This window comes from Phacochoerus africanus, chromosome 11 (assembly GCF_016906955.1).
Source record: "Phacochoerus africanus isolate WHEZ1 chromosome 11, ROS_Pafr_v1, whole genome shotgun sequence".
Taxonomy (NCBI): Eukaryota; Metazoa; Chordata; class Mammalia; order Artiodactyla; family Suidae; genus Phacochoerus; species Phacochoerus africanus.
Genome location: NC_062554.1, coordinates 4,600,635 through 4,624,795, shown reverse-complemented (window position 1 = coordinate 4,624,795; position 24,161 = coordinate 4,600,635). Strand labels below are relative to the sequence as shown.

Sequence of the window (24,161 nt, the reverse complement as noted above, 5' to 3'; positions counted from 1 at the left end):
ATGGTGATCTGCAATACCAGTGCGACTGTGGAGCCCATATTTATGCTGCGGGGGCTCCCCGGACTGGGGCATGCTCATCCCTGGCTCTCAATCCCATTCTGTCTTGCGTACTTGTTGGCACTGACGGGTAATGTTACCATCCTCTCTGTCATCTGGATGGAGTCCTCACTCCACCAGCCCATGTATTACTTTCTTTCCATCTTGGCGCTAACTGACCTTGGTTTGTCCCTGTCCACACTGCCCACCATGCTCGCTGTGTTGTGGCTGGATGTTCGGGGGATCCAGGCACGTGCTTGCTACGTCCAGCTCTTCTTCATCCACACATTCACGTTCCTGGAGTCCTCAGTGCTGCTGGCCATGGCCTTTGACCGTTTTGTGGCCATCTGCCGTCCGCTGCACTACACCGCTATCCTCACCAACGGTGTGATAGGCAAGATTGGCTTGGCCTGCCTGCTAAGAAGCATGGCAGTTGTCCTGCCCACCCCTCTGCTGCTAAGACGCTATCACTACTGCCATGTCAGTGCCCTCTCCCATGCCTTCTGTTTGCACCAGGATGTTCTGAAACTATCCTGTTCAGATGCCAGGATCAACAGTGTTTACGGACTCTGCGTGGTGATTGCCACCCTGGGTGTGGATTCAGTCTTTATCCTTCTTTCTTACGTCCTGATTCTGAAGGCTGTGCTGGACATTGCATCTCGTGAGGAGCAGCTAAAGGCACTCAACACCTGTGTATCCCACGTCTGCGTGGTGCTCATCTTTTTTGTGCCGGTTATCGGGGTATCAATCGTCCATCGCTTTGGCAAGCATTTGTCTCCCACGGTCCACAACCTCATGGCTGACATCTACCTGCTCCTTCCCCCAGTGCTTAACCCTATTGTCTACAGCGTCAGGACCAAGCAGATTCGCCTAGGGATTCTCAGCAAGTTTGGACCGAGGAGGAGGCTTTAAGTCCTCTCTACCCACCAGGTTCCCACTGAAAATGTGGGGTCAGCGATTTGAGTAGGTGAGAAATAAATGATCTGAAGCCTGGTCATCTGGCGAAATTCCTAATTCTTTCACTTCCTAGATACATGATCTCGGTTAATCATCAATCCTTGTGAGATTCAGGTTTTTCAGAGCCAAATTTTAAGTATGGCTTTTTCTACCCCCAAGATAATTATGAGACATAACAATAGACAATGGATGTTAAAAAGATTGTTTTTGAAAACTGTACAACTTGTTAATATTATCAAATTGTTATCAATGATGATAACAGCAATAATGTGTAGATTCCCTGTTCAGCACCATAGCTCAGGATTTTAACATCAGATTTATTGTTGTTTTTCAACCAGATCAAGGAAGTTCTCTTATGTTTTTTAGTTAAGTTTTATTAAGCATTACCAGTATTATCTTTAGTCAAATATTTTTTCTTTATCCATCTAGATTTCAAATGATTTCCTCCATTTTTTTGACTGTATTCATTATATTACCTATAGTAAATTACATTGTGTAACTTCTTTGCATGTAAAACAACTTTGATGCTTAAATTAAGTGCACAGAAAGAAAGTCAATCACTTGATATTCTAGACTGGTGAAGAAAAATTATTTCACTAAAATTAATACTCATTACGTAGTATTATAAAAATTCAACAAGATCATACTCCGTGAGCATCTGTGAGTGTGTGTGTGTCTGCGAGCAATCACTGGATTAGATTTGCTACTATTCTGTTCTAGATTTTGTGGTCAATTTCATGGGGTATTTTGGTCTTTCGAATTTATTTTCTGTGATGTCATTATCTGGTTATAAAATATAAGTTATGCTTGTCTCATAAAAATCATTAAGAGATGATCCCTCTTTTTATATTCTGCAGAAATACATGTGTAGGGTTTCTGTTATTCATCGTTATATGTTTTAAATGATTCACAAAAGATGCTGTCAGGGCCTGGGGTTCTTCTTTCCACAATATTTTTAAGTGAAGTTTTCGAGGAAGACATACATTCCTAATAACCTATGGATCTTGATTTCAGATATAACTTTCTGGACTACTGTGTCTTAAATAGTGGTTCTGTGATACTCTCTTCTCTCATTCTTCTCCACCGTATGCTAGAATTTTTGAATTTGTCTCACCCAAGAGTTATTCTCTGTTCTGTTTTTGCTTTTAATCTTTTTTTTTTTTAATGCCCCACTTCGATATTAGCACCAGTTTGTTTCAGAGAAGCTTGATCTGGCCCAAATAAAGGGCCGTGAAGAAAGGAGTCATGATTTCTATTTCTTCCTGCCTGTATTATGTTCAATAAACAAACTGACCCAGAAACCGAAATGAACTCCAACAGCCAATGAGATGAGTTCAGAAATGCCCAGTATTAGGATATGAAATTCAAATGCTTTTCCATCGAAAGACCAGTTTTCATTAACTTGCACCTTAAGTCACGCCACTCTGTTTCACACAGCCTCCACATGACCTCTTTGAGTCAGGACTGAGGACGAACTTGTGTTTCTGTGAACAGATGACCTTAAGCCAATGAAAGCTTCTCAGACTTCCCAGCACACACCCCCACATCGTCCTCATTCTCATCATCCTAATTCACTTTTAACAAGAATTAGTAACAAGTCACTTTATAGATAATATTAAAACACACAAAAAATACATCAACCCCTCCTTTGAAATACTTTTAGACAGTTTTCTCCGGTGAAGAAAACTTACTTTGAAATAGGGCCTTTCCCTATTCACTCCCCCATCAGCTCAGTTGACAATGCCTGTAACATTTTATTTAGGGGAAATAGGCATGTGATATGGGGATATAGTGTAAGAATTTATGAAAATAATGAAATTTGGGAGAATGATGCTATATCCTGGAAAACTGGGGATAAGGAAGCAGGAATGAACCCTCAAGAAGAAAGAATCAACAAAGCAACACATCATTTAAAGTATGTCTTACTGAATTAGATGGAGGTTAAAAAAAAGTTCAAAAATATCATTAGACAGATTATTGTTTTGCTTATTTTTATTTTCCCTAGATTATTTTACCTTTTCAGAAAAATTAATCTTATTAATATTTCATGACTCATAAGATACCGAGAGAGCTGAATGCCCCAAAACCAAACTCATTTGATATGTCTGAATGTCAACATATGAAATTAATATGTAAAAAGGAAAATTGTCTAAAGTTGATGCATATCTTCAAAGGAAAGAGAGTCTGCTTTCTGAAAATAAGAATACATGGAAACTTGAATCATTGTTAAAAGGCTGTCTGATCCTCATGAGACTAGATCCAGAGAAATTAGTCTTATGATTTAATTACTTAACGGCTATGAAATTTCATGTATTCTTTGAAAACATTTGCCAGGATCTTTGAAAACAGTTACAGTTTAGGGCACAAAATACAGTGTCACAGAACTGGGGTACTGGCAGAATACTGTGAATAATTCTTTCAATAACAAATCTGTATCAAAGGAACAGCATCAATTTTTGATTTTTTTGTTACGGAGTATTTCATATATTCTAAATGCTATATGTATGTATTAACTCAGAACGTTAAAATACAACGTAGGAGACAGATAAAATTACTCTGTGCTCCTTGTATACATAGGAAACAGAGGCACACATGGCTCAATAAATTTTCTAGGTTATACAGTCAAAGTATCAGAACTGAGATTCAAAGATCAGGGCCTCTGGAAAGACAGTCCCCCGTGCTCTTTACTCTCATGGTTCTAGAGTTCATGCCATTTGCCTTCATTTATCCTGAGATTTAAACATAGAAAACTGATTTTTAGGTTTGCTCCCTGCCCTTCTCCCCTTAAAAAGGATTTCTCAACCTTGGCAGTATTGGCATTAGAACTGGGTAATCCTTTATTGAGGTTCTGTCCTCATTACAGGATGTTTGGAAGAAATCCTAGCATCTATAAACTAGATGCCATTAATATAAACATTTTCCCAGTTATGGCGACCGAAAAAGGCCCTCGATATTTCCAATTACCCTGTTAGGGGAAAAAACTGCTTCCTGTTGAGAACCAGGGCCTTAAATCAAGGATGCTTTCAACTTCCATTCCCAAACTGAGTTCTCCTGAGCACAGATTTCAGATGTTAATAACTGCTGTCCGGATGTCACGGGTCTGGAAGCGTCTGGGTTAAACTGTATTCCGTTTCCTCAGGACGGGATTTCTCTGAAACACTGTGGTGTGGAATTGACATTCACACACGGTGATGTTACAACGTGCAGGGTTTCTTTTTCATTTTTGGCTTGATTTTTTTACAAACTATATTGACACACAGAGTTCCCTTCATGGCTCAGTGGTTAACGAATCCGATTAGGAACCACGAGGTTGCGGGTTCGATCCCTGGCCTTGCTCCTTGGGTTAAGAATGCGGTGTTGCTGTGAACTGCGGGGTAGGTTGCAAACACGGCTCGGATCCTGTGTTGCTGTGGATGTGGTGTAGGCCAGCGGCTACAGCTTTGATTAGACCCTTAGCCTGGGACCCTCCATATGCCACGGGTGCAGCCCTAAAAAAGACAAAAAGACAAAAAAAAACAAAAAACAAAATTGACATACAGCATGGTATAATTTTAAGGTGTAAATGTGTGTATTTAATACATGTGTCTACTGCATTATGACTGACGCTGCAGTGATAGCGCCGCTATGAAGTCACATAATTATTAAATTGGAATAATTAAGATCTGGCCTCTTAGCAAGTCTGATGATTGTCATACACCACTGTCGTCTATATTCATTATTCTGTACATTAGGTCGCTAGGACTTACTACTCATCATAAGCGTGTGCCCTCAACTGTCATCTGGCTTATCCTTGTCCCAGCTGCCGCTCATCGGCATTTTACAATCTGCGGTTTGTTCCAAACATGATTAATTGAAGCTCACTTTATTTATTTGGGTTTGTTTTGTTGTTGTTGTTGCTAATTCTATTGGAATGGTGGCTTATTGCACATTTTAGGAAGATGGGATGTAAGCAATACAAAGAATTAACATTTCGAACAGTAAAAACACAATAAAATTAAATTTTGGAAAAGCATATGTTGGACTATCAAAAAAAAAATGTGTTCTCTGAGGGATCTGTGGCATCCCCTAAAAACTTTCATGAAGTCATTTTGCCCTGAACCCAAATTATATTAGAAAACACTTGCATTTATCTGGCATATGGGAGTGAGTGGAAACAAAATGATAGGTCAGAGAAATAGTTTACTTTATGAACAGAGAGATGTTGACAGTTATATTTTGAATTATGAGAAAAAGAAAAAAAAAAGAATCGGTCTTCGGAAACAGCAACAGCATAACTGAGATGAATTTCCTGACGACGGGAAGAACCGTGGAAACTTCGCACAGCGTTAGATTTGAATCTGGAGCAGAGATTTGTGGGCTCATCCTCCGCTCTCCTACCTACAGCCTGTGGGGTTTGGAAAGGGACAGGGAACATGCCCTTGACAAGTGGGCATTTATGTCTTTGCTGTATTGTGAGGCCACAGGCGTTGAGCTCGTTTTGTGTCCTCGATACCTGTATCCTTCCTGTTTAACATGACGTCCCAGAATCACTCAGAGGAGAGTCGAGGGCCAGGTGAAGAGGAATTTTTGCTGGATGAATACAGTGGCATGTTTACCCTTCTATCAGGCAGATGGTAAAAGGGCTGAGTGTTATGGACCGACTGGGGCTAAATCTCCCAGCTTCCGATGGTTTGTAACTGTGATCACAAGCACTGCTTTTGAGTAATAAATTTATTTGTTACCTACAACGTTTTGCCTTCCTCACAATAGCTCAGTGAGGCAGGTTTCATTATTCCTGTTGTTTAGCTGCAAAAATATAAAATTTTTGATTAATTGTCCCACCCTGCAACAGCTAGTAACTGCTGAGTTATTCAGAGCACAGACTGTTTATTGCACATTCCAATTGACTAAGCCCGTTGTTTTTCTCCATCAGATGGTCCCAAGGGCCCTTCTCAGTGCCACTTGCGGCTGAACCTGGACCCCCACACTGGGGATCTGGCACGGCCACCTCCTTTTTCTGAACAAAAGACAGTTTCCCCATGGCAGTGACATCGTTTATTTCCCTGGAGGTCATATTAAGGAAAAAAAAATGGGTCCTGAGGGAATGCACTGGTCAAAAGCGGCCATGCAGATTAGAGCAGTTAAGGCACAGAGGTGTGGTGTTGATAGGGCACCTAGCTGGACAGAGCCAAGGATCCTGAATACAAAAATATCCCATCCTGGCTCTGGAATTGCCGAAGGAGGAATGGATGCCCTACTCAGGACACCCATGCTTCCTTGAAGAATTATCTGCATTAGGGTCCACTGTGTGTTTATTCTCCTCTTATGCCCATATTCAGTGGCTTTTTTTCTGTCTACAAGACATCCTTATGCTTGGCAAACTGGAGACCCAGCCAGCCAACAGCAGGGAGAGTGGCTGGCTACACCTGGAGGACGGCTTCTGAAGCACAAAGAATGGGTAACTGATTCCTACCTAATATATCTGAAGGATTCAGGAAGTAGAAGGGAAAGTCAAGAGGTAGGACTGACCATTGCTCATGTGAAATCACTGTTCTGGGATAGGCACAGGTGCAGGCTGCCCTTCCCCTGAAGGAGCCAGATTATCATCCTCAGAGGCTGCTCAGAAGCTCTGGGATGGAGCCCATTGTAAACCCATGTCCAGGGATAGAAAACACCTAGGATGAGAATCCATGCAGGAAAAAGTCTCTGGCCTCTGTAAACACTGCTATCTGATATTAACGAAAAGTTATCATTTTCAAACACAATGATGATGATACTGCAGATGATTTTAATACTCCTTCTATCTCACGCTCAAGGTAGTCATATACACTTCTGAATATTAGAAGCCAAAAAGGGATTCGGGCAAAATAATTCTGAAGAGAATCCCCGAGGAGTCGCATCTTTACAAGGGAAAACACCTGGTTCTGGATCACTGGTGTATGGAGCTGATGTGCTGAAGATCGTGGCTGCTTAGCATCCCCATTAGCATGTTTCACTTAAGCCCGATGTATCTCCTAGGTCTCAGATATTTTAGATAAATGTAGCATTTTAGCCAAAAACTTTAGATGTGTTTTCTTAAATCTCTTAAAGGTTACAGAAAGCAATACCGTTTCCACTCCAAGAAATAGATTCATCTGTCCAAAGTCAAAGAGACAGTTATCATCAGACTTCCCGTGATTCCAGACGAGCAGCCACCAAGAGTGGAGGGCTTCTGTATCTGATAGGTAGACTCCCACCATGGAAGGTGGGTGACGAATAACCTAAGTCAGAGACTTTTCTACAACAAGGCAAGAAAGGGAAGAACTGACATTCCTGGGCAAGATGCAGTCTCTGAAGATATTGAAAGAGTTGAGGAAGAAGACCACAATTGCAAGAGCCAAAGGGATCACAGGTGTTGTTCTGTGATGCCAAAGGAGTTTGTGAAATAAACAGCTAGGAAAGTAAGGGACTTGTGTAAGGACCCAGGCTGCCTAATAGGCTGTGATTGCTAGTATATAAATCACAGCAGGGGAATATATGAAGCGATTCTTCGCACTGAATCTGCTCTGCAAAAGGAAGGAACGTGGTGTCAGAGCCGAAAAAAGTTCCCTTGATCCCTGTAAAGGGTTAAGGAATCAGTTATTATCTTTTAAAGTGCGTCAGAGGACACTAGAAATTGTAGTTGTATTCCTGACACAGGATAGATTGGGGGACATATGAATTCTGATAAAATGTTGATACTGAATATGCTACGTGAAAAGTTTTATTGATGCTTGGTGCCTAGAGGAGCAGCCACTGTGTGGTCAGCGCGCTGCTAAGTAATTGAAGCCTCTAGGGTTCCTCCTGTAACGCCTCATCTTCTCCAGTCCCTGGGAAACTGCCTCGCATGGTGCCTACAGCACATTCCGTCTCTTGATACCCGCGCCCTAAGCTTGCACACTCCTGTGTTAACGTGCCGTCAGCTCTTTGTGCTGGTGGTGGTGGTTTCTCTCTCTCCTTGCTCTATTAAGCACCCAACTCTCTGGGTAACTTCCCTTTTCACAAGCTTCCACGGAAACCAGTATATCACTGTCTCCCCAATATGCGTGCCTCAACTTTATTCTAATCAAACTAAGCTTACCCCCTAGTTTTAAAAAGTTTTCCTGCGTCCTCCTGAATTTTTGTGTATTTGTTTTAATAAGTGACACCGAAATATACCAAATAACTAACCTCGTCCTGGGTTTCTTTCTTTTTCTCGTTCTTACCAGAGTCATTGACCAATATCTTTTTACTTTTGTCTCCCTATGTAAGTTTTTGCTTGTTTTCTTTCTTTCTTTCTTTTTTTTTTTTTTTTGTCTTTTTTGTTGTTGTTGTTGCTATTTCTTGGGCCGCTCCCGCGGCATATGGAGGTTCCCAGGCTAGGGGTCGAATCGGAGCTGTAGCCACCGGCCTACGCCAGAGCCACAGCAACGCGGGATCCGAGCCACGTCCGCAACCTACACCACAGCTCACGGCAACGCCGGATCCTTAACCCACTGAGCAAGGGCAGGGACCGGACCCGCAACCTCATGGTTCCTAGTCGGATTCGTTAACCACTGCGCCACGACGGGAACTCCTGCTTGTTTTCTTTTTGGCTGCACCCTCAGCATGTGGAAGTTCCTGGGCCAGGGCTCGAAAAACAAGCCCCCACAGCCATGACCTGAGCTGCTATGGTGACAAATACCAGGTTCTTAACCTTTTGCACCACAAGGCAAATCCTCCATATAAGTTTTCTATCTATCATCCCTCTTCATTGCCACTGTACATTTTCCCTTTCATTTTTTTTTTGGGGGGAGGGGGATTCGTGTTACTACAATAACCTCCTAAAGGATTTCCCTGCCTTCTCTTTTATTAACCTTTTTTTTTTTTTTTTTTACTTTTGTCTTTTTAGGCATATGGAGGTTCTCAGGCTAGGGGTCCAATCAGAGCTACAGCTCCCAGCCTACACCACAGCCACAGCAATGCCAGATCCAAGCTGCATCTGTGACCTACACCACAGCTCATGGCAACGCTGGATCCTTAACCCACTGAGAGCAAGGCCAGGGATCGAACCCACATCTCAGGGATACCAGTTGGGTTCCTTAACCACTGAGCCACGACAGGAACTCCTCTTTTGTTACTCTTTTGCCCATTTTTAACATTCATTCTAGTTTGACGGCAATATAATGTAAATTCAGCCAAGGTGCTTATTTTTTATTAAAATGCCTATCTAGGATTTTTAATTAAATTAAATAAAAATGCCTATCTAAAGTGTCGTCTAAAATTAAGTCGAAGCTCTTTATATTTACACGAGTTCCTCCAGAAATTTTGGCCCGTCTATTCAGTCGCAGTTCCAATATCCACCTGAAGAGCCACTCAACCGACAGCTCTATTCAGTTTTGCTCCCTTCCGCTTGTAATACTGATGCCTGCTGACATGCGCCTGAGTGTAAATCAGCACGGAATACCCCGCACAGTCCTCTGTTTTCATCTGACCCCTGTTTTTCTTTGAGACAGAATCGCCGTTAGTAAATCTTCCCTGATCTCCCAGGTTTAAGTTAGTTTCTTCTTCCTGTGTTTTAAAGGGCCTTGCGCTAAACAAATCCTTTATTTTAATTTTAGCTCTCTCTAGTCACTAGGTGGTAAGTATTTGAAGGCATTTCATATATATATTTTTTTTCCATAAATACGTATATATGTAGCACCACCAGATTTCTTTTAACAAAATATATCCCAGTAAATGCTCAATGAAGAACGAATCAAATAATGGGTAAAGTCATAAACACAGGTGATAATCGCACGTAATGAGCAGAGAGCAGTACACAGAGGGGCGCGCATGCGCACGTTGTTTGGTTCTGCCGTATTGACCTTCACCCTAATCGCTCCATGGTCCTGTCTCCCCCTCAGACTGACGTGCGTCCATCCACCCAATGGCCGTCTGCAATCGCTCTACCCCGTACCCCCGCTTCCTCCTGACGGGCTTCTCAGGCCTCGAAAGCAGCTATGGCCTGCTTTCCCTGCCCATCTTCCTGGTTTATGCCAGCTCCGTTGCAGGGAACACGGCCATCCTGTGCGTCATCAGAACGGAGCCGTCCCTCCACCAGCCCATGTACTACTTTCTGTCAATGCTGGCGCTGACCGACCTGGGCCTCTCCACTACGACCTTGCCTACCATGGTCAGCGTCTTCTGGTTCCACGCCAGGGAGATCTCCTTTGATGCGTGTCTGGTCCAGATGTACTTCATTCACGTTTTCTCAATTATCGAGTCAGCTGTGCTGCTCGCCATGGCCTTTGACCGCTTGGTAGCAATCCGAGAGCCCCTGCGCTATGCAGCCGTTCTAACCAATGCGGTAATCTTTGCAATCGCTTTGGCAGTGGCGGGAAGGGCCTTGGCTCTGGTCTTTCCAGCGTCCTTCCTCCTGAAGAGGCTTCAGTATCGTCCTGTCAATATTCTTTCCTACCCCTTCTGCCTGCACCAGGACCTCATAAAGACAACTGTATCCAGCCGTCGAGTCAGCAGCATCTACGGCCTCATCGTGGTCATCTGCTCCATGGGACTTGACTCCGTGCTCCTCCTCCTCTCCTATATCCTCATCCTTGGCACGGTGTTGAGGATAGCCTCCAAGACAGAGCGGGTGAGAGCTCTCAACACCTGCGTCTCTCACGCCTGTGCCGTGCTCACCTTCTACACACCGATGATCGGGCTCTCTCTGATCCGTCGCTACGGGCAGAGTGTGTCCCCCCTCGTCCACGTGCTCATGGCCGATGTCTACTTGCTGGTGCCACCCCTCATGAACCCTGTTGTCTACAGTGTCAAGACCAAGCAGATTCGTGACCGAATCCTCAAGAAATTTAGGCAACAGAAGGTTTAGGCGAAAGAGACGCTAAGACACGACTTTCCTTCCCCTCCTTCTATGTTAAGGAGAGTATTTCATATTAATGTAGATATTTGAATTTAAATATTTCTCATGATATTTCATTTTTAAGATAACAGTAGTATTATAATACAATAACAGTAATCTATAGAATAAAGGCATGGTTTTTATTTACATTAATGCTGACATACTAGAGAATACGGCCACTAAATCCAGGTTGGGCTATTCCTAGCAGAACTACGGCTTTTCTTTTAATAATCAGCAGTGATGTTTGTGAGACTAAGAGAGTCATCACGTCAACATTCTAGTGAAGTTACTAGTTATACCTTGGCAGGTCCTAAATTTGTGAAAAATGCTTGGATTTCAAGGTGACTCCGGGACTCATGTAGACTCGGTGGTCTAGATAACACTATTTCCCCACAAAATGGACCTTAGTACAAAAATACTTTCAGAAATTTTTAAAGTTTCTGTTGAAGAGAGGGAAATATTTAGGAAAATATTTCCAGCAAGAAAGAACTTCTATCAAGGAAATGGACTGGGGGTTTTGGATGGAGATGTCATAAAATTAGGTTGTAATGACACTTGCATAACTGTAAGCATAATAAAATTCATTGAATTTTAAAAAAGGAAAATGAAAATTGAATGAATCTCAGCAAACTTTTAGAAGTATGAAACAAAGACAACGTGGGCCAAAATAACTGAACTGATTTGGGTAGCTCTCAAATCATCCAGAAACCGTGCTGTTTCTGTGTCTAGGAGTCTTTCTTCTTGGAGTAGTATCAATACTTCTGAAACTCAGATTTCCATCCATTTTCTGCTGACTTTTGATCTGTTACTGAAAGAAATATGTCAAGGCTCCAAATATCATCATGGATTTGTCTGTTTCTCCTTGTCATTCTATCAGTTTGCCCCAGATATTTTATTGCTTTCTTGTCAGGTATATAGACATCAAGATTTATTATGTCTTTTGAGAAATCACTTTATCAAAATGTAATGCCTTTATCCTTGATAATTTTTCTCACTTTCTGAAGTTAATATAGTTTAGCTTTCTTCTGATTAGTGTTAGCATGACATATCTCTCTCTACTTCTTTACTTTAAAAAATATATGTGCTTAGGATGAAGGTTCTTTTAAAAAACTAAAAAATACAGTTGCCATATGATCCAGCAGTCTTATTCCTGGGCATATATCCAGAAAAGACAAAAACTCTAATTCAAAAGGATACCTGTACCTCAGTGTTCATACCAGTGCTGTTTATAATAGCCAAGACCCAGAAACAACCTAAATGTCCATAGACAGATGAATGGATAAAGGATATGTGCTACACACACACACACACACACACACACACACGAACATTATCTAGCCACAGAAAAGAATGAAATAATGTCATTTGCAGCAACATGGATGGACCTAGAGATTATCATACTAAGTGAAGTCAGTCAGCCAGAGACGAACGTATTATATCACTTACATATGGAAGCTAAAAAAATAATGATGCAAAAGAACATATTTACAAAACAGAAAAAGACTCACAGCCATGGAAAACAACCTATGGTTATCAAAGGGGAAATGGGTGGAAAGATAAACCAGGATTTGGGATTAACAGATACATAATACCGTATATACGAAACAGATTAACCAAGGACCTACTGTCGAGCACAGAGAACTATACTTACTATCTTGTAATAATCTATAATTGAAAATAATCTGAAAAAGAATATATATGCACACATGTATGCATATATATATAACTGAACCACTTGGCCTTACATCTCAAACACTGAAAATCAAACTTCAATTAAAAAAAAAAGATACTTTAAAGGGAAAAATTATGTTTTTAGGGGCCTTGTTTGCTATAAACAGTGTTTCACTTTTTAAAATTTTTGACAACTGAGATATAATTAACATACTACACAATTCACCCATTTAAAGTATATAATTCAATGTTTTAGCATAGATTAACAGATATGTGGAACCATCAAAATTCAATGTGTATCATCTCAAAAAGAAATTTCATACTTTTTTTTTGTCTTTTTGTCTTTTTCTAGGGCTGCACCCATGGCATAGGGAGGTTCCCAGCCTAGGGGTCTAATCAGAGCTGTAGCCGCCAGTCTACGCCAGAGCCACAGCAACGCGGGATCCGAGCCACATCTGCTACCTTCACCACAGCTCACGGCAACGCAGGATCTTTAGCCCACTGAGCGAGGCCAGGGACCGAACCCGCAACCTCATGGTTCCTAGTCGGATTCGTTAACCACTGTGCCATGACGGGAACTCTAGGACTTCAGTCCTTTTATGGGTGAAAGGCATTTCGTTTTATGGTGTTGGGTCAATGGATGAAGGATTGTCTGTGTGGATTGGCCTGTGTCTGGTTTACTTCTTCACAGGAAGTGGGACCTCAAGCTCAAGACCTCTGGCACCAAACTGAAATTCGTCACATATGCTTCCTTTCACTACATCCCACACAAACACAATTACAACCATATGGAGATGGCCTGATGGGCCTACTCTCAAAACTGCACCTAACTTGGGCTCGTCCTAGCTAAGACAAACCCCGGGGCTATGAAAATTCCAAATCACTGCTGCCCTTCAAGGATCTCTGCTCCAGAGACTGCCTCCCACCACACTGAACGAGATCTTCAGGAAACACATTCCCCTCCCTAAACACCCTTTGGGCCAGGAGTTTCCTGCCTTGTTCCCCTTGGAGTGGTGGCAGGACCGCTATCCCTGGAAAGTCGTGCTGTGTGAGACTTCCCCTGTTATCCAAGCTGTGCAAGCACTGCCCAAGACATCTCAGTGTGTGCTACGGCCGTTTTTATACATTTATTTTTATTGGAGTGTAGGTGACTTACAACGTTGTATTAGTGTCAGGTATAGAGCAAAGGTGATCAATCATACATATAAATATATCTATACTCTTTTCTCCCATATAGTTATTACCAACTATTGAGTAGATTTTCTGCGTGGTACAGTAGGTTCTCATTCATCATCTACTTTATACAGTAGTGCTGGGGGGGAGGGAAGTATTGGGAGGAGGGAAATAACGTCTACACGCTACCATCATGCTGTGGTTAAGCCCTTTCCTGATCACGCCCCAAATCCTCAAACCTGGTACAATGCTTAGCATTCAGAGGGTCTACTTCCGCCTTCTGAATATTATGATTAATGCTGATATGTATGTTCTTTCATATACTTCTGCGTGGACACATATTTTCATTTCTTTTGGATATGAATTTTAGAGTGGAATTCCTGGATGGTATAGTAGCTCTAAGTTTAACTGCTTGAAGACTTGCCAGACTGTTCCACAGTAGCTTTGAATTTTAAATTCTTACAGCAGGGCATGAGGGTTCTAATTCCTGAAGCTCCTCAGTAACACTTGTTCTTATTTGACTTTGTCACTCAAGCTGTTCTCGTGGACATGAAGTGATATTTCACTGTGGCTTTGATTTTCATTTCACTGATGATCAATGAAGTCAAGCATCTTTTCATGTGCTTTTTGGCTATTTATATACTTTCCTTAAGAAATGTGTATTCAGATCCCTTAAACATTTTTAATTGTTTTTTGTCTTTATTATTTTATATATTCTAGGCATAAGGCTCTTAGTAACATACATGGTTTCAGGTATTTTCTCCCATTTACTGAGTTATCATTTCACTTTCTCTGTGGTATTCTTTGAAGCACAAAAATTTTTAATTTGGATGAAGTCTATTTTTTTTTTTCCTTTTGTAGTGCAGGCTTTTGGGGTCCTATTTAATAATCCTCTGCCAAATCTGAGATCATAAAAATTTACTCATGTTTTATTCTAAGATTTTTATAGGTTGATCTCTTGCATTAATATCTTCACTTAAATTTATTCTTTGTATATGGTGTGAGTTAAAATTTTAAAATCTTTGTTTCTGGGTTTTGCTTATGGTTAGTCCCAGCATCATCAATTGAACTTCTGATTTCACATTGAGTAGTCTTGGCGCCCTTGTTGAAAATCAGTTGACCACTGATATACACATTTGCTTCCAGAGTCTTAATTGTATTCCATTATACGTCTGTCTCTCCGTATGTTCAGAACCAAACTGTCTTCCTTACAGGTGCTTTGTAATAGTTTTCAAGTGTGAGTAATCCTACCTTATTCTTTCACAGGATGGTTCTGGCTATTCTGTGTCCCATGCAATTCCATATGAGTTTTAGAATAAACTTTTCATTGTGCATAAAGAAGTCAAATATGATTTTGATAAAGATTTTACTGAATCTGTAGAACAATTGGAGAAGGACTGTCACCTTTACATAGCTAAATCTTATTTCTACACATGGGATATATTTCCATTAATAAATGGAAATTGTCTTAAAGGTCTTTTAAAAAATATTTTCTTTTTAATGACCACTAATTTCATTCAGCATGTTTTATAGTTTTTTTCTAATATGTTTTGTATTTTTGTTAAACTTTTTTCTAAGTATTTGTCTTTAATGCTGTTGTAAATTGAATTGTTTTTAAAATTATTTTTATTTTGTTCACTGCAAATGCATATAAATATAAATGATTTCTCTATACTGAACTTACGTGCTGCTACCCTGTTGACCTTGTAAGTCTTCTAATAGGTTAAACTTTTCTGTAGGAAAAAGTGTATCCTCTTTAAATAGAAATGGTTTCACTTATTCCTTCTGAATCTGAATATCTTTTATTTCTTCTTTCCTTCTTAACTATCATGGCTAAGTGGCCAGAACTCCCAGGACACCACTGAAGAGAACAGATGAGAATAGCTGAGAGAGGATGTGTTTACCATGCCTTGCTCTTAAGGGTAGGTATGATGCGTCTTTTACTATTAAGTATGATATGAGCTGTGTTTTTCATAGATACCTTTCATCCACTTGAGAAAGTTCCCTTCTATTTCTAGCTGTGTTTTGGCCACACCAGGGACATGTGAAATTTCCCTCGGCCAGGGATCAAACCCACACCACAGCAGTGATCTGAGTCACAACAGTGACAATGCTGGATCCTAACCTTCTGGCCACCAGCGAACTCCTATTTCTAGTTTCTTGAGTAGGATGTTGCATTTTTTCAAATGCTTTTCCTTCATTTAGGAAAATGATTACCTTTAACTTTTATTCTATTAAAAAGATACATTACATTCATTGTTTTTCAGTTGTTAAACCAATCTGGCATTTCTGGGACAAGTCCCTCTTAGTCATAGTGTGTAATTCTCTATACATGGCACTGGTTTGATTTGCTAGTATTTGTTGAGAAGTTTTGCATCCAAATTTATAACAGATACTGGCCTGTAGTATCTCTTACTGTGACTTTTTTTTTTTTTTTGATACCAAGGTAAATAATACCCTCATAAAATGAGTTGAGAAGAATTCCATCTTATAAATATTTTTTAGAATAGGTTGTAACAGCTGGTATTAATTCTTCTCTAAATATTTCATAGAAGTTAGCAGTGAAACCATTAGGGCCTAGCCCTATCTCTATTAATTATTAAACACATATTTCACTTGTTATGGTTCTATTTAATTGCTACTTCTGAGCTGGTTTCAGTAGATTATGCCTTTCTAAGAATGTGTCCATTTCACTTGTTATCTAATTTGTGGTTTAAAGCTGTTCTTTTTCGCCTTTTTCTTTTGGTCTTTTCTAGGGCCACACCCACAGCATATGGAGGTTCCGAGGCTAGGGGTCTAATTGGAGCTACAGCTGCCGGCCTACACCATAGCTCACAGCAACGCCGGATCCTTAACCCACTGAGCAAGGCCAGGGATCGAACCCACAACCTCATGGTTCCTAGTCGGATTTGTTTCCACTGCGCCATGACGGGAACTCCTCAAGTTGTTCTTAATTTTCCTTTACAGTGACTTTCATTTCTGTAAGATTAGGAGCAACTAACTCTCCTTACTATTTCTAGTCATTTGAGTCTTTCGCTTTCTCTTTTTTCTGGGCCAATCTAGCTAAAGTTTTCTGGCTTTTAATTTAATTGATTTTTGCTTGTGCGTCGCTACATTCCAAGAACAGAGGAGGTAGAAGTGAGCCTCCAATTGCCTGGGTCCAGCTCTTGGGTCAATCAATGGTCACATCCTGTCAATGACCTCTTCCAGTGCTGTGTTAAGAACACACTGCTGAATAAATGTTTCTTCAGAGTTAGTCAAGAGACCTAATGCTGTAGTTCTTGCAATGTTTTTCTGGTCTTGCCTATTTTAGACTTTCTGCATTTACACAAAAATTATGCAATTTACTTATCTATCAGTTTCCACAACAGAACTTACTAGAATTAGAATAGAATTGTGTTGAGTCAATTTTACCTTGGAAAGAATTTTTAATAACATAGACTTTTGGAATCAATGAACATGATCTGTTTATCTAGGTCTACTTGAAATCTTCTGCAATGTTTTGAAGTTTTCAGAGTAGATATCTTAAAAGTATTTTATTTTATTTTTACATATTTTATGTTTCTAGTTAATCACTTTGCTTGATGAAAATGATATTTAAAATTTATATAGACTATTTTATCAAGTAGGGAGGAATTCAGTTTTGTACATTGATCTTCTATCTGGTCTCCTTTTATAAATTAACTGGTTCTTTTTTGTTTTTGTTTTTGTTTTTCTCTTTATGGTTGCACCCGCAGCACATGGAAGTTCCTGGGCCAGGGGTTTAATCAGAGCTGCAGCTGGGCCCTCCACCACAGTCACGGATCTGACTGCATCTGCAATCTATGCTGCAGCATTCAGCAATGCTAGCAATGCTGGATTCTTAACCCACTGAGTGAGGCCAGGGATTGAACGAGCATCCTCACAGAGACAATGTCAGGTGCTTAACTCACTGTCACTGAGTGACAACAGGAACTCCTAAATTAACTTGTTCTTAATGTTTATAGATTTCTACATAAACAACCATATCGTTGGTGAATAGCAGCATTTTTACTTTATCCTTTAGAATTTTTATACTCTTCCTTTCTTTTTTCTTTCTATATCACATGGTCTAAGACATCTAGTACAACTCTAAACAAAAGTATTGATAGGGATATCCTGAACTTTACATGTTGCTGATGGAAAATGTCTATTTTTTTTTCGTTGCCGTACTGTCAACTATAACATTTTCATGTGCCTATCAATTTAAGGTAGTATCTTCTGTCTCTAGTTTACTCAGGGGTTTTGGGACGAAAAGATGAGGATTTTATCTATTGAGATGATCATGTAGTTTTTCCTCCTTGCCAGTGTGAATTAAAGTCATGATTTTTGAAAACTGTGTATTCTTAGGATAAATGCCACTTGGTCATGATCTATTATCCTTTTTATATATCACTGTAGTCTACTTGCTGTTTTCTATATGTCTGTATCTATGTTCACCAAGTAGTAACCATTGGTTACTGTGTCTCATAAGGTAATTCTCTGGTTAAGTATAACACATGAAACTAGTGGAGAAGTGTTTTATTCTCTAACAGAGTATGTATACAATGATGTTGTTAAATGCTTAATATAAATCACAAGGAGTTCCTGTTGTGACTCAGCAGAAGCGAACCCAAATAATATCCATGAGGATGCGGGTTTGATCCCTGGCCTTGCTTAGTGGGTTAAGGATCCGGCATTGCTGTGAGCTGTGGTATAGGTTACAGATGTGGCTCTGATCCTCTGTTGCCGTAGCTGTGGTGGAGCACGGCAGCTGTAGCTCCAACTGGACCCCTAGCCTGGGAACTTCCATATGCCATATGTCTACTTAATAAGTTGTGTTTGGAAAATTGGACAGCTATATGCAAAAGAATGAAATTAGAACCTTCTCTAACACCATACACAAAAATAAACTCAAAATGGATTAACGACATAAATATAAGACCATATACTATAAAACTCTTAGAGGAAAACATAGGCTGAACACTCCTGACATAAACCACAGCAATATCTTCTGATATCCACCTCCTAGAGTAATGACTATAAAAACAAAAATAAACACATGGGACCTAATTAAACTTAAAGTTTTTGCACAGCAACGGAAACCATAAACAAAACAAAAAGACAACCCACAGAATTGGAGAAAATATTGCAAATGAAGAGACTGACAAGGGATTAATCTCCAAAATATATAAACACCTCCTGCAGCTTAATACCAAAACAAAAAAACAAACAAACAACCCCATCAAAAAAAAACATGGGCAGAAAATAAAAATTTACATTTCTCCAAAGGAAACATAAAAGTGGCCAAAAAAGACATGCAAAATGCTCAACATCACTAATTATTAGAGAAATGCAAGTCAAAACTACTGTGAGGTACCACCTTATACCAGCCAGAATGGCCATCATTAAAAAGGCTACAAATAATAAATTCTAGAAAGGGTGTGGAGAAAAGGGAACCCTCCTACACTGTTGGTGAGATTGTACATTGGTGCAACAACTATGGAAAACAGTATGGAGGTTCCTCAAAAAACTGAAAAAAAAAAAACAAACCCTAAAACTAAAAACCATACGATCCAGCAATTCCACTCCTGGGCATCTATCCAGAGAAAAACATAATTTGAAAAGATACATGCGCCCCCCCCCCCCCCATGTGCACTGCAGCACTATTTAAAATAGCCAAAATATAGAAGCAACCTAAATGTCCTTCGACTGAGGAAGAGATAAAAAAGATGTGGTACATATATGCAGTGGAATATTACTCAGCCATTAAAAGAATGAAATAATGCCATTTGCAGCAACCTGGATGGACCTAGAAACTATCATACTGAGTGAAGTTAGCCGGACAGTGAAAGACCAACATCCTATGATACCACCTATCTGTGGAATATATATTTTTTAAAAGCATACAAATGAGCCTATTTGCAGAATAGAAATAGACTTGCAAACTTTGAAAAAGTTATGGTTACCAAAGGGGACGGGTCAGGGGTGGGAGGGATGACTGGGGGGTTGAGATTGGCATGTGAGGTATACGGAACGACTGGCCAGCAGGGACCTGCTGCAGAGCACAAGAACTCTAGGCAGTATTCGGTGATAACCTATGTGGGAAAAGGAGCTGAGAGAGTACGGGTATGTGTATACGTGTGACGGAGTCACTTTTTCCACAGCGGAAGTGACCACAACCTTGCAAATTAAATATACTTCAATAAAACCTAAAAAGACGTTATCTCTGAGAATAAACTAGTAGGCAGGTTAGAATGCTGGGAAACAATAAAGCCATGATATATCCATTCGTTCACTCTGTATCTCTCCAAATATTGATCGACCTTCCTGATTGCAAGCAAGATGTTTAGTTACTAGAAATCTTACAGACCTGAGTTCCTTTCTTACCTCTACCACGCGACCTCTATAGAACCTTATACGGACTGAGAAACATCTTCTCCATCAGTAGAATGACGATAGTACTAGGGATTCATATTATTCAAAATACTGAAAGATTCATCATCTACTAATAAATTAGTCTTAGTAAGTGGAATGATTTAAATGCTCAATACATGTTGGCTAAAACTATGTACAAAGTGTGGCACAGAATAGGTTAAAGGGTCAGATTGGGGGTTTATAAAATATTAAGCATAAAAGTGTATTATTATGATAAGTTCCTAAGAAGAGGCAGGTTTGATAGAGGAGAAACTTGAGTCTAACATGAAGAAGTTGTTTTTAAAGGGTAATTATAGTGCTGTCCAGAGTTATCTGGAAGGTTGTGTTGCTTCAGCAGTAAAGTCTAGGCTAAAAATATGTCATAAAGTGTTTGTCCTTCATCGCTTGTTGAATGCATGTACTTAACTCACAGCACCTTTGCTTTGACTCTGCCCAGGGCAGAGGAGTTAATATCTGAGCTAAATATTCAACCGAAGTGTTAGGTTTTGCACAGGATTTACCACATTCTCTCATGCCTGGTTATTAAGGACCTTTCTTTAACTGGAACCATCCCTAACTTGAGGCTGATACTTCATTTCCTTGGTATGAACTATCTCTGTGAATGTGTTGCATCTGTGCATGTTTACTCTTATTCCCAGAATAGATCCAGCCTGACTCCCTTCCCCAGAGGGCACAGTGCCTCTTGAGTGGGTTGTGAGCCCTAATATAAAAGGTGGAGACTTTGGTGGCAGACAAAGTCAATGATTTCTGTGATGTTATGACAAAACTCTGGCTACTCTCCATAGTTCTCTCCCAAGTACCCACTCTCTGGTAGGTGCCTAGATATTCTTACTTAATTGGCATTTACTTTATGTATCCTTTGGGCAACAAAACAAATAGAACCGGATGAGGAGAAGGAAGAGGCCCCTCAAAGTCATACCTGTAAGCAGAACAGTCCCTTCAGAGACAATGTGAGTGGACCATTTACCTAGAGGGGAATTATTCTTCAATAGAAACCAAATTCTCCTAAATCATGTCACCTACAATTTCAGTTTACTATTCACCTGGCAACAGTACGCAACAGGTCACAAATTCTAGTACTGAAGAAAATGAGACATAATCTGTCAATAATGTCTTCAGTGACTGCCCTTATGAATATAGACTTGATCTGAAAATGATGGGAACTATGTGGCTCAATTAAATTTATTTTGGAATAAATACTGATTTCATAATGCATATGCTATTGAACGATAACAATGTTTTTCAAAATATTTAATAATGTATTTTTATTGAGGCAACACTGATTTATAACATTGTATCAGTTTCATGTATGCAATATTATATTTATACTTCTGTGTACAGTACAGTATATACAGAGGTTTTTAAGGATGGTAATTTTTAAAGAATGTTTTAAATAACCAACAATTTCCAAATGGCAAGACAGAACTAAGGGCAGTTTAGTTTTGAGGAAAAAAACATACATGCGTAGGATTTCTAAAAGGTAGGAAGAAATTGAGTCTGTGATATTCCTTTGCTTTTATTTAGTGACACTCTAGGAATCAACTACTGGAGTCAACATCCTATCTGGGAATGAAAGCAAGAAATAGTCGATGACTTGAGGGAAACTGACTAGGGTCACCAAGATTTACAGAAATAATGAGTTGAGGTGCATATATGAAAACTAAATAAAAATTTACATTCTCCATGAGAAAAAAACATGACCAGAAATAATTCTTCCAAACGATGACATCTGACGATTGCAATTTAGAGGGGCGCCCATTTTTCTCCACATGATAGCCACATGAATATTTGCTCTATCATAAGAGTTTGGGTGAAACCAGAAAATTCAGAAACTGTGTTTTTTTCCTACCAAATTTCCTGATATTCACATTTTACCAATTCCACATCTCTATGCTCCATTGCAGAGCCATCTACATGCATCATGTCTTTTATCAACACGTCACACATTGGAATCACCACCTTCTTCTTGGTTGGGATGCCAGGGCTGGAACATGCACACATCTGCATCTCTATTCCCATCTGCAGCACGTATCTGGTGGCTCTTCTGGGAAACGGCACCATCCTTTATGTCGTCAGGACAGAACCCTCCTTGCATGAGCCTATGTACTATTTCCTTTGCATGTTGGCTCTGTCAGACATGGGCTTGTCCTTTGCCGCTCTTCCCACCATGGTGAGGGTCTTCTTGTTCAATGCTCCTGAAATCTCTGCCAACGCCTGCTTTGCCCAGGAGTTCTTCATCCATGGATTCACAGCCCTGGAATCTTCAGTGCTGCTCATCATGTCATTTGACCGCTTCCTGGCCATCCACACCCCTCTGAGGTACAGCTCCATCCTGACACCCGTCAGAGTGGCCCCAGTAGGAATGGTGTGCCTTTCCAAGAGCTTCCTCCTGGTTTTCCCCTTCCCCCTCACGTTAAGAAGCTTGAACTACTGTAAGAAAAGCCAATTATCCCATTCCTACTGTCTCCACCAGGATGTCATGAAGCTGGCCTGCTCTGACAACCGAATGGATGTCGTCTATGGGTTTTGTGCGGCACTCTGTGGTATGGTAGACTTTATGCTGATTGTTGTGTCTTACATCCTAATCCTCAAGACTGTGCTGGGAATTGCATCCCGAAAGGAGCAGCTCAAAGCCCTCAATACGTGTGTTTCGCACATCTGTGCAGTGACCCTCTTCTATCTGCCCATCATCAACCTTGCCATTGTCCATCGCTTTGTCCAGCATGTCTCTCCCCTCTTCAACGTTCTTATGGCAGATGTTCTTGTACTTGTGCCTCCGCTGATGAATCCCATTGTGTACTGTGTGAAAACCAGGCAGATCAGAGTAAGAGTTGTAGCCAAATTGTGTCAGAAGCAAATATAACAGTCATATAGAGCGGAAAACATATGGTGGGGATGTCTTAGGTAAGAGATTAAATTTGAGTTTGAGAAAACCTCGCATTTGGCACACATAATCATCAATGTATTTTTCCTGTTGTCCTCATCAGACGTATTTCATTCACAAGTGATACTGACAGAAAGTCAATATCTTCAGGTCCCTCTCTTGAGGAAATTCAGTGAACAAGATGAAAACAGATGTCTTACGATGCCATCTATGATAACAGCAAACATGTCTAGTTCAGAAAACATTAAGTTTCTAAACATCTGCTCTTGCTGCTTTCTAATTGAGTCTTCATGCAAAACAAGAATCATATTTGGGGAGGGGGATGGATTGGGAGCTTGGGGTTAACGGATGCAAACTACTGCTTTTGGAATGGATTAACCATGAGATCCTGCTGTGTAGCACTGAGAACCATGTCTAGATACTTACAACAGAGCATGACAATGGGAGAAAAAAGAATGTATACATGTATGTGTAACTGGGTCCCCATGCTGTACATTGGGAAAAAAAAAATGTGTTGGGGAAATAACAAGAAAAAAAAAAAAGAGAGAATGAAAATTAGATGATTCTCTGTCTTTTAAATGTAAGCTGTATTATTTCTTTGAGAACCTAATTAAAGCAATGAAGTATATACCACGAGAAGATGCACTGATTATATCCTGCCTACGTCACCAACATCATCAGATAATCATTAAACTCCATCCACTTTGGCCTTCTGGAGATTTGTACAATTTATAAAGCTATCTGTTTCTTGTGAATTTTCACATCTGACTATTTTCCTAGAATGCTCTTCTCAATTTCATATAACTCATGACTATTCTTTTTTTAAAGTTTAAGATTGATTTCATCATAAAATACTTCCCTAAACCCTCAGTCTAAATTATGACCCTCTTTTTAAAATCTCCTTTATAGCTATTTTATCCTTTATTTTTTGTTCATTATTATTTTAAACCACAGATAAAATTTATGTTCATTTCTTTTCTTTTTACTTTCTGAATACAGTGTATTCTCAAAGAAGGAAAAACCATATGTGTTTCAGCTCTGTGTATCTAATCTCTGGCTTACCTTCTTAAGTAGAATAGATCAATTGTTATTTAATCAACATGTAAGTGAGGCCATGTTTAGGGAAAGGAGAATTGTTTGTTGAAAAGT

The 24,161-nt window shown here is 40.0% G+C and overlaps 3 protein-coding genes across 3 annotated transcripts; all 3 read left to right on the top strand.

The window, feature by feature from the left end:
• On the top strand, nt 1–1,023 carry LOC125111365 (olfactory receptor 51L1-like). The gene has a single exon (XM_047753307.1). It carries the CDS (start codon nt 1–3, stop codon nt 946–948), a length of 948 nt encoding a protein of 315 aa, XP_047609263.1. The 3' UTR covers nt 949–1,023.
• An 8,806-nt stretch (nt 1,024–9,829) lies between these two features.
• LOC125111838 (olfactory receptor 51G2-like) lies at nt 9,830–10,830 on the top strand. The gene has a single exon (XM_047753957.1). The coding sequence runs from the start codon at nt 9,878–9,880 to the stop codon at nt 10,817–10,819; it is 942 nt and encodes a 313-aa protein (XP_047609913.1). The 5' UTR covers nt 9,830–9,877; the 3' UTR covers nt 10,820–10,830.
• Nucleotides 10,831–22,049: 11,219 nt separating this feature from the next.
• LOC125111928 (olfactory receptor 51A4-like) lies at nt 22,050–23,157 on the top strand. Its single transcript, XM_047754090.1, has one exon. The coding sequence runs from the start codon at nt 22,050–22,052 to the stop codon at nt 22,989–22,991; it is 942 nt and encodes a 313-aa protein (XP_047610046.1). The 3' UTR covers nt 22,992–23,157.
• The last annotated feature ends 1,004 nt before the right edge of the window (nt 23,158–24,161 follow it).